The 12,204-nt window shown below is 31.1% G+C and overlaps 1 protein-coding gene across 1 annotated transcript; it reads left to right on the top strand.

The window, feature by feature from the left end:
- The first annotated feature begins 9,648 nt into the window (after positions 1-9,648).
- Positions 9,649-10,665, top strand: LOC104812683 (photosystem I reaction center subunit psaK, chloroplastic). The gene is made up of 3 exons (XM_010539961.2): positions 9,649-9,814; positions 10,161-10,241; positions 10,344-10,665. The coding sequence occupies exons 1-3, from the start codon at positions 9,731-9,733 to the stop codon at positions 10,569-10,571; spliced, it is 393 nt and encodes a 130-aa protein (XP_010538263.1). The 5' UTR covers positions 9,649-9,730; the 3' UTR covers positions 10,572-10,665.
- Positions 10,666-12,204: the final 1,539 nt, after the last annotated feature.

Consider the following 12,204-nt stretch of genomic DNA (forward strand, 5'->3'; position numbering starts at 1 on the left):
TTTTTTTTTAATATCTACATATATATACACGATACATATATATATATATATATATATATATATATATATATCCACCGTGCAATGCACTGATAGCATCACATCGCTCTAGCTTTGGTTTTAATCCACTGTTTATGTCTCATGCAAATTTGGTGGGTGACTGATAAGAACACTTTTTGCGTATAAGGGCAAACATATTAATGTGCAAAGGCCACTTTGGTGTCCGAGTATTCGTTTGACTGTCCTAATAAATTACACACCTTTGCCCTAAATTTAATTTACTTACTTCCTAGATTACCTATTGCCTTATCCTTTAAATTTACTTTTCAACGGTAATTGCTAATTACACCATCTCTCCTAATAATGATATATCATTTAATTTTCATTTCGATTTTTTTTTTCTTGGTAAAGGTATATGTATTAATATAATCAAATTTTAGGTTGAAATTATTGTTATTTAGCTTAGTAAAAATGGTCATGAAACATGACATAATCATTTCGTGATATAGCGAGTTATTTTTGTTTGTTTACAATTATTTGTTAAATAAAACGTTTGTTTGATATTCTTTCTTCTATTTTTTGCTGCGTGAATTCCGAAAAATATTAGGAAATCATTGAAAATAACTATAGGTAACTGTTGCAAAAATTTGGAAAATCATTGCAGTCTTGTTACATCCAATCAAAATTTTATGATTTTATGTACTCTTCTCTTATACTGATCCAGATATATACTTATTTGTGTATATGTATATATATATATATACATATGTTATGTATACACACGTGTTGTGCACAAACTAGCACGTACTTCGTCTAGGGGTGGGCACGGGCGGGTACCCGGACTTTTTAGGGTGTCTTTATCTCGATCTCAGTCTCGTCGGGTTTTTGATTGGAATGTCTCGATCTCTATCTCGCGAAACCCGGGTACCCGAGATTCGGGTACCCGAGACACGAGTCCGGGTACCCGCGATACCCGAACCCGAACTCGTGTGAAATTTTTTTTTAAAAAATCTAAACAAATTTACAAAATTAATACACCAATAACATAAACCCGAGACCGAGAGGCTCGCGACGGCGAGAGGAGAGAGATCGGGCGTGAGAGAGATCGAGCGGCGACTGCGAGCGTTAGAGATTGAGTGAGAGAGATGAGAGAAGAGTAATTAGGGTTAATATATCAATAACATAAAATCCAACGAAGACATACTCTGCAAAAAAAAACCCACGTATAACAGCAAAAACTCAGATTGAGAGCGAGACAGAGTAGAGCAAGAGCATACCGACGGAGAAGCGTAAGATGGAGAGAGACTGAGAGCGAGAGAGCTAAGCAAACGACGGAGGAGACTGAGCCGAACGACGGCGGACAAACGATGGAGCAAAGCCGAGCCGACCGACGGAGAAGCGAAAGACAGAGAGAGACCGAGAGAGACAGAGGCGAACGACGGCGGAGACAGAGGCGAACGGTGGCGGAGACAGAGGCGAACGGCGGAGACAGAGCCGCGAGGTGACAACAGAGACGGAGAGAGACCGAGAGTGAGAGATCGGTTCTGAAGACTGGAGACTCGAAGAGGAGGCAGGAGGCAAGGGCTTCGATTCGTGAGAGAGAGATGAGAGAGTTAGGGTAAATTAGGGTTAGGGGTATTTTTGTAAATATATTAAATATTAAGGGTATTTTTGTAATTTTAATTTTTGCCGGGTACCCGTGAGATAACCCGTCACATAATGCTCGAACTCGAACCCGAACCCGAGACTCGGGTTTTTCGTCTCACGGAACTCGTTCTCTGTCTCGTTATCTCGCGAATAATGAATCCCGGGTACCCGTGAGATAGGGTACCCGGAAACCCGCGGGTCTCGGGTAAAAATGCCCAGCCCTAACTTCGTCTATGTTTGCCACACAAATGCTCACACATGCTGTCATTTCTCACAAACACTAACCCTTGTTTTTTTTCCTTGAAATTAATTAACTTATTTCATAAATATTAATTGGATACGTATTTAAATAATTAATATATATACATGCACGGAGTTCTATTAAATGTATTTGTAGACAGACTTGTGTGCGTATAATGCATAACTAGGCTTATATTTATGAAAATATCCGATCTTTGAATCTTCCTCTTTCAATGAAACGTATAAAAAATCTAATACATATTTTTCGAGTTAGAAATAAAATAATTGATTTTATTTTCGTTTTTAAAATGAACAAATACACGAGAGGGTGTAACAGAAGATATTTATGTTATTTGCCTTCTGGTCGGAATGAAAGGAAAAGAAACGCTTATTTTAAAACACCGACGCAGGGCAAAAGCTGTAATAATGGTCAACATCGGAGGTCAAACTTATCTGATCATCAATACACACACATTAAATGCTTGTATGTGCAGTTGCATATGATTATGCGTATAATTGTTATTACATTTTAAATGAAAAAATGGATTACATCAAACTTTATAAATAAGTGAATAGCGAAAAAGTATAATTTCGTATATATATATATATATCTACTCGTTAAAATGTAAAATATTTCTTGTAACATTTTTCAAAAACAATAATTTATAAGATTTTTTTTTTTGCATAATGCACATTCGATAAAATGCGAAAAAGGGATATTTCATTAGGATAATTTAGGGAATGAGTGGATTTTTTTTGTGATTGGTGAGGGAAATAAAAAGTTTTTTGTTTGTGGGACTTTCCGGAAAGAGAGAGAAAGTTGGAAAAAGGAGGAGAGAGAGAGAGAAGATGTGAAAAAGCAACAGCCTGTTAGATTTGTGGGGCCTACCATTTATGCCATTCTAGATTTCCTCAGATTTCCCCGTCCCCTTTCTTCCATTATTCTATTATTTTCTCCATAATATATATATATATATATATATATTCTCACCTTACATTATATATATATATATGTGTATGTGTATACGTTATCTTGGAGAAGCAAAAATGGACTTATTTTACTTATAATGCTTTTTTCGTCTCGTTGTTTCTTACATTATTTCCTCACATTATCGTTGTCGATGGACAAATGATAAGTCTCCATTGTATTTTTTAGATTTATTTATTTTATCGAATATTGATCCATTTGAAAAAAAAAATTGAATAAACTGCGGTGATGTATGGACAAACCGAATTTTGATATCTACATAAATGATTCTATCATTTAAAAAAAAATATATGTCGCGAACATGTTTTTGGAATGGTAGATTGGTTCATGTGGATTTTTTTTTCTAGTTCAAAATTAAAATCCATGTTTTTGTTTCCATTCCTATCAAATTTTTCGTATAGATTAGTCTACAGATATCCAATTTTGTATATGATGGTTGGAATCCAAAATTTTATCATATTAGACACGTACGTGTTTGGGTGAATAAAATAACCGAAAATTAATATTAATAGATAATAAATTTATCACCTACACAAAAGGCTATGAACCAAATAATTTCAGAGTTAATTAAACAAGAGAAAATACACATAAAATTTCATTTGATTTAGTAGTTTTGTAATGTAATAACCTTCGGTGACTTAATACGTAGCTGCCCTTTGTTTGTAAACGCAACGATCATGGAAATGTCTTCAGAGGCAAAGGGTACGTAATTAATGTCGGTATTATTGCAGTTCAAGACCATTGAGAGTTGAGACACGACCAAGTATTGTATTATAAGCTATGTATATATATATATATATGTGTATATGGATATATGCATATTATAAGATAACACTTTATTTCAAATTGATTACTGCCTACAGTTACAATTAAATAAAAGCGAGCACGCGGAGTTTCGATTTTCAGTAATTATTACTTAAAATATACATAATTAAAACGATAGATTAAAGCTGCAATTTGCAATAAGGTAATAATGAAATTCTTTTTCCCCATAGATATCGCTAAAAAGAAAGATACCTTAAACGAAACATTTTCTCTCTTTTAAGGATGTCTTCTTCTATTAGAACACATCGACCCATCTTTTGTCCGAAAAGAAAATTAGTAAAAATTAAAGAAAAAGAACATTTCTTTAACAAGCGGTTCCACAATTTAATAATAAGACTAGCTTTACGGATATTAACCCATATAATCCAATAAATCCTATCAGAATATTTGTACGAAAAATGATAATTTTATATAAAAAAACTTAAATGTTATTGCAAAATAAAACCCTAAACTTCGGCAAGATTTCGTTCGTCTGACGGTTTAGGTTTAGGATGTTCGCTCATTTTTCGAATGTTTTGGTTTCAGTGGTATCAAAATTATTCCATGATAAAAATTAAAAAAAAACAACACTGTTAATTAATTGATTGGTCTTTTTAGGTTAGAATATTATTATTTTAATGAAATGTAAATTATAGTAATTAATAAAAAATGAATTTGAGTTTGTATATAAACTGAATTTATATAAATTTATCTAAATTATTAATTTCTCATAGATAGAACAAACAAGAGGTTTTCAGAGAATAAATTCAAATATTTATGAAAGAGTATACCTATATATTAGAAAACCAATCTATAAAGAATAGATTGAACCGAAGTTATTCTGATTTTTGTTTGTCTAATGGCCGTTTATGATTTTTATTTATAGTCCATACTTTCTCATACTTAAATATTTAATAATATGGGATGAGTTTTTTTTTTGTTAGTAAGATCCACTTAAGACTTACTCAATCCTCTGAATCCGAAATCAGTTTTTAGTCATTCAATTAATTACGTCATTCTTCCCTATTAGTAGAATCGAATTCAAAACTTCGAAATGATTTTGTCATTTTTCAACCAATGGATTACCAAGTAATGAATATGAAATATGAATAAGAAGACTCAATTTAGCAATTAATGAATATATGTATATATATATATATATAGTGCGTACGGATTTGGCATATGCGACTCATATCGTCATATCATTTTAAATACTTTTAAATAATTTTACAAAATAATATTGTGAGTTAATTTAAACAAAGTAGGTCAGATACATGGAAGTGGAATTATAGAACTTGTAGACATAATATTAAACAAAACATCCCAACAAAGATTTTATTTGTAACCTCGTAAGAGAATTAGATCATGACAAAAAAAGAGAGAGACAAGAATTGAGAACACGCAAAAAAAAAAATGCTAACTATGATGTTTTAAATTAAATCAATGGGACCCACACCCTTAATCAAGCAACCAAATTGACAAAGGGAAAAAAAATTAAAAGAGGATTCTTAAAAGAGCTCATTAACAATGATTACTGAGGAGATAATTTAAGAACAAAAAGACATTGATTAATAACCTTTGTCTTACTTTCATTCCAAGCCTTGTGATTAGTGCTAATTAAGACTGCAACGCTGGTGCTTTGCTTAATTAATTTAAACAATAATCCTTTTTTTTATTGGTTCTTTTCTTTTCCCATGTTTGAGCAGTTTCCAGAAACGTGAAAGTTTTAGTCAAACGTACCCGATTCCAATCTTTTAATTAATGCGTAATAGTTTTACAAAAAAACAAATCACTCACTTTATTTAATATGGCATATACTTTTTCCTTTTTTTTTAGAAAATATAAATTGTCGAGATGGAATAAAAATATATATATATTTTTCAAATACGAATGATTATATATACAATCCAAATTTGATTAGTTGAACCGATGAAATGACGATTTCGAATTCGAATTTCAAGTTTGAGAAGAGATCTATATTCTAAATCATACGATTTCGAAATTAGTGTAACATTCGATTATCCAAAAAAATACATATACCGTATGTATAATTTTGTTGGCAATAATATTATATAAATTGAATGCAACATGAATAGTTCCATATACTTCTTGATTGGTCAACAAAATCGGGTATTAATTCCTGCAGGAGAAAAAGAAATCATGAGTCTTAACGGGCGACAATCAAACACAAACTGAACAGCACGAAAGGAAAGGCAAATCATTCTGTTTGAAAACATTCTTAATCATGTTTCGAGTGAGTAATCATTTCCTTAATTAATCCATCAAGCCAGTAATCTGTTGTTAAGGTAGGTATCACCACACACACACATATATATATATATATATATATATATGTTTGACGAAGAGTTTGCATCTCCCATCATTTCAACATCATTCAGGTAAATGTCCAAAGTGGACCGACCCTTCCCTATCCTTTGGTCCATCCATTTTTATTCAATTGAAACACTCATAATAAAATGCTCTATATATATATATATATATATATATATGATTTTTGGTGTCAAATCCATCTCAAATATTTTATTTATTAAGAGAGTGTATGGTACATTGAAATTATACCGTGACATTAGAGATAGTTGTGTAAGATATTCGTTAACATATATATTCAATTTCGCTTTCAACATTTTCTTTGCGTGCCTACCCTTTGGTCCATCCATTTTTATTCAATTGAAACACTCATAATAAAATGCTCTATATATATATATATATATATATATATGATTTTTGGTGTCAAATCCATCTCAAATATTTTATTTATTAAGAGAGTGTATGGTACATTGAAATTATACCGTGACATTAGAGATAGTTGTGTAAGATATTCGTTAACATATATATTCAATTTCGCTTTCAACATTTTCAATGAAATATTAGATTTCTGTCTTATGAAAATCGGCACCCCAATTTCAAATGTTCACCACGATCTAAGACTCGAACACCTAAAAAATACTCGCGTTCGATGAATCACCCAAGGTTCGGATATTTTTTTTTAATCAGGAAATTCATCTAGTTCTTCGACTCAACCTACATCCATCTAGGCCCGTGAGTAGCCTTAAGGGATCTGCCGACAGAGGCCCAGAGAACAACACCCTCCCAACCGAGAAATTATCCCCCTCCCTCTCTAACAGTTGGAATCGAAATCGTGACCTAGGACCCAAAGAGCACACCAATTAAACCACTTGCCTGCTACTAATTGGGTCAAAGTTACAGATACTTGGGTCAAAGTTACCGATACTTGCATTATATATAGATATAATATTCCTCAAAGACGTGTGGATGTTTTAAGTCTTCCGAGGTGTCGACTTATAAAATCATATAAGATTCGATTTACAAGATTTTAAAATGGATTGAGACGATATGTGCATGTATTATATTTTCATCAAAAAAATGTATTATATTATATATGTATATACAAGTGTGTGTGTGTATAAATATAAGATGGATTCAAATCATCACACACTTTGGAGAATGTGAAATCCAAGTAAGAGTCAAATGCGTCGTGTTGGATATAGAAGTGCATTGAATATAGGAACCAATTCTGTCACATCAGCTTCTTAAATGCGTTTATTAAATAAATATATGAAATTATTCAATAATTTATTATCTCCCTCTAGATATCATTGAAACTTCAAACTCTAAATATAACATATAGTACAATTAACTAGGAAGTCATAGATGTTGGAACTACCAAATACAATGGGAAAATGGTACGCGACGCACTAAAAAATGTTTGCATAAACATTTAAGAAAAAACCCTAATTATTACCCTTCTTAGACTTCTATATATATTAAACCCTTTTTTATATATAGGATGCATAATTCATCACTCTATATAAAAAAAATGGGAAAATGGTTCGATACATTTAATTTTAGTTTTAAATAAAAGTTTCTAATTTAAATGATAATATTTTTGTTTATGGAAAGTATAATAGTGACGAAATTTATAGAAAGGATGTACCTTTTTTCGCGCACTTATGATTTTGGCCAACCAATAGGTTTACGATGTACCACCTACATACCGATAAATTTGTGGGTCACGGTATTAAAATCACACACACACACGTATGTATATATATATATATACATATTGTGCGTGTAGATATTAGCTAGAAACTTGAATGATCACAGGCGTAAATAAGAATCCAAATGATGATTAGAAAAATTACATAGACCAACACAATTGATCATAGATTTTATCAATATATTATATATGTATATATTAATCGTACGATTATAGACTATAAAATCCTAATAACCCCGAATAAAACATAAGAAAATTGCTGTAATAAAATATAATACATCGAGTAATTCAATAACTCGTCGAGTATCTCGTTCATGAATCACAAGGAAGCGAGAATAGCTGGCACAAATATATATATATATATACATACATACATATATATATATATATATATATTACTGAGACGTTTCTCGGTTGTATCAGAGTAATAGCATAAACTCCGAATTTAAACTGATACGCAATTCAAAATACGAATTCGGGTTTAGATATTTTAAAAGTAATAGACTGTGTTTCTATTGTTTTATTTATAAATTAATTATACATAAGCATGCACTTTTAAGATATAGTAGTGGAATCATATCAACGAGGTAGGGCCACAAAAGAATAAAATAAAGGTTATACATCTGGTTCCTACCTGTACAGTATAATGATTTGGAAATATATTAAAATTTATTATACTTTAAAAGAACTTACAAATGCGATATAAGCTATTGTTCACGCTACATGCCCTTCAACCGGATTCTTATTCTCTAGTCGTACTTCGAATCAGATAGATAAGATATCGAAATTATCTTATCATAATTCAAATTATTCGAATTCTATGATATGGAATTCAATCTCGAATTTATAGCTTTCAGATATTCAGTTGTGAACATGTAATGTATTCAAGATATTCGAATATCTATACAGACTTGGTGAAACGATATTTGGAAGATAAAAAAATGAGGTGATTTTCTTACCGATATACATATATATATATATATATATGTATTATATTTTCATATTAATTTATAGAAAAAGTTACCTAAAAAAACTTAACATATGTTATAACTAGTACTCACACAAGTGAGTTACATAATAACCGATGTTTAAAAATATATTTAAACAATACCTTAATGAGTTAAATAGAGATAATTCTTCATTTCGATTTTCCTTTATCGTATATTTTAAAATCTCGACGTTTGAATATTAATATATTCTTGAAATACAATCATGGACTTAGATGTAAGCAGGCCCAACCCAGGGTGAAGGCCCATATAATTTAAAGAACCAACATGATAGCCCGTATTATGTGTTGGCCCAATTATATTTTTCTTTTTTATGACTAAAAAAGCCTTGAAAATTGAAATGTTTTTAGAAAATTATAAGATAGAAAACAATCTGTTTTTTTTAATCGTGTTAAATTACTTATATAATAAAACAATAATTCATTTGAGTTGGTTTGTCCATTTAATCATAAATAACAGTGAGATATACGATTTTATAGTCGTTTTTTTTATATCAAATACGTTCACAAGCTCAAAGAAAACAATAGAGTATTCGGGTTTTGGATGATTCAGATGAAGGATTATTATTAGTAGTATCATTAATATTATTATTTAAAGAGACTTTTGAAGACTTGTCACTAGCATTAATATATTTTGTATGGTTTAATAAATACACTAGTTTTATTCGTTTTTTATGAAAATAAATGCTTTTTTGTTAATTTTTTTTAAATATAACTAGTCTAAAATTTTGATTTATTGGGCCCATTTTGGGCCCAATATGAAAAGCCCATACATAGGAGGAGAAGAATCTTCCCTGAAAAACCTTATCCACATTCGAACAACCCAAATAGCAAATCAGAACATGACACGTCAGCAATAAAAGACCCCAGAGACATATCCGTTATCTGCCGATCTCCGAAGCCACAGGATGCTTTATGTGGCTGTCTGAAACTCTCTCAATGCTTTATTCATTTTAAGAGCTTCGCGCAAAAAAAAAAGGAAAAAAAAAACACAGAAGTCATCGGAGAAATGGCAAGCACTGTGATGACGTCACTTCCTCAATTCAACGGTCTGAGAACTCGCAAGATCTTTGCATCTCCGGTTCATGGCCCGGTTCGTTATTTATTCTTTATAAACATGCAATTTTAAACCGTATGAATATCAGAACGGTTAATATTGGGATTTTATGTGAGGATCTACAATTGTAGCTTGTATATTTGAAATTAGTTTTAGAAATGTCAGCTGATTAATTTTATAAATATTGGAAATCAAGTTCTGTTTGTATTATCGATGTAGTTTATCAGGATAATGATTATTATTATTTATAGACTTGATAAGTATTAAATATCAAGTTAAACCACAAATATAAGAGAAAAATCGTTTAAAAAGCTGAAATGCTGTTTGATTTATGAGAAAAAAATATTTATTTATTTATTTACAATGTATTTGTTTTTTTCAGGGTGCTGTTCAACCAATGAGACGCAAGGGAAATGGAGCTTTGGGTGCAAGATGCGACTTTATTGGTTCACCCACAAATTTGGTAAAACACCCGGATTTTTTTTTTTAAAAATAATTAACATGTTAATATTAATCACGATTAATTAGTCAATTAATTAATGTGTAAACGTTTGATTAATGTCAGATAATGGTGACGTCGACGACTCTGATGCTGTTCGCGGGAAGATTCGGTCTGGCTCCATCGGCCAATAGGAAGGCGACAGCCGGACTGAAACTCGAGGCCCGTGACTCGGGCCTGCAAACGGGTGACCCGGCCGGGTTCACGCTCGCTGACACGTTGGCATGTGGGACCGTCGGACACATCATCGGCGTCGGAGTTGTCCTCGGTCTCAAGAACATCGGTGCTCTGTAAATTAATCGTCATAACGTTATTTACTTAAAAACATAAATAAATATTATGTTTCGAAGTTTTTTATAACCAAACTCTATCTATTTTGTTGGTAATATTTTCTGAATTCGTTACTTTTGAGAAACAATAAATATTTCGAATCCAAATTATAAAAAAAAAAACTCGGAAAGATTGAACCTAATCGTATTTGTTTTTTTTTTCATTTCGAAACTAATAAAGAAATCAAAATCAAAATTAGTAGAGTCTATAGACTTGGAATATGTTTAAAACGTCGAGATACTTGTTTTGGGCCCGGGCAATGAAAATATGTGAGTCCAGTGGAAGGGATATGGCCCAATAAACTGGGCTCTAGGCCCAATTTCACATCTTCTGCATGGATCATGTTAAATAGCATTTATTTTCTTTTTTTGTATGTAAGACCATATATATATTTTAAAATAATTCGGTCACAAGCCCAAAATATTGTATCCTCAGATCAACATTTTGTGTGGGTTGATGGAATAATAATAATAATAATAATAATAATAATAATAATAAAGGGTAAAATCTGAAAATTGAATTCAGGCAAATGTTGTTACTTTTTTTTGCTAGTTTTGTCTGATTGCGTGAAAAGGCCGTTTTCTGTGTTCAGATTGTTAAATTCGACAAGGAAAAGTGTGCAGGACAACGATGAAAAAGAGACCCACCAATTTCACCAAATTTATCCTTCGCCCAATATGGACAAAATCATTATTTTATTTTCATTAATCATATTCACTTATATATGTATATATATATATATATATTAATAAACCGTGAGTTCTTGGTTATATATTATATATATACATACGTTTGTGAAGCCTGGTCTCCTTTCCATAACATGATTCGTGTAATAACAAACATTAAAATAAAATTACAATTGGACTAAAATAATCACAAAATTTAAGTGGCAAAAAATACAAATCGAATAACAACAACGTTCTACATGGCTTGTGAAGATAAAAGAGATTCTATATTCATTGGTCGAGTTCCAAAAGAGGGTTATCTCTAAGATGTGGTGATAAGCATCCAAAAATGGTACAAAACTTTTATTCTATTCTTGCTCCATAAAAACCCTTTAATATAATATAATATAATACAAATACATATTAATAACTATATATTATTTTGCGTGCCTACCATTTTTAAATATTTATTATGCTATAATGATGTCTTGATAGTTGAATATCCTGTTTTTATGGCATAGTCCCAAATTTAGGAGATAACTTAACTAAACCCTATTATTCCGTAGTAATAAATTTTTCACGCTGTATTTTCCAAGTTTACCTCGTTACTAACTGAGAGTAAATTGTCGACGTGGAATTTTTCTAGTTGCAAATGCCAAATGGTATCGAAGAAAAGGACTAGAATACCCCTGCGTTAATCATGATTGCTCAGCTAAAATGCGGACCTTTTTTTTTTTTAATTCCAATGACTCTTTTGCCCTTGCGCCAACGAAATCATGACAATCTTAGATCATAATCACTATGCTAAAAGATCATCACTGGTTATTGGTGATCCCAATGGTTTTTAACTATATATATATATATATATGTATAGCATTATTTTTTAATAATAACTCGTAAAAGTCTTTAAATTTCAGAAAAAAATAATGACT

Source organism: Tarenaya hassleriana, unplaced genomic scaffold (genome assembly GCF_000463585.1).
Source record: "Tarenaya hassleriana unplaced genomic scaffold, ASM46358v1 Cleome2, whole genome shotgun sequence".
Lineage (NCBI taxonomy): Eukaryota > Viridiplantae > Streptophyta > Magnoliopsida > Brassicales > Cleomaceae > Tarenaya > Tarenaya hassleriana.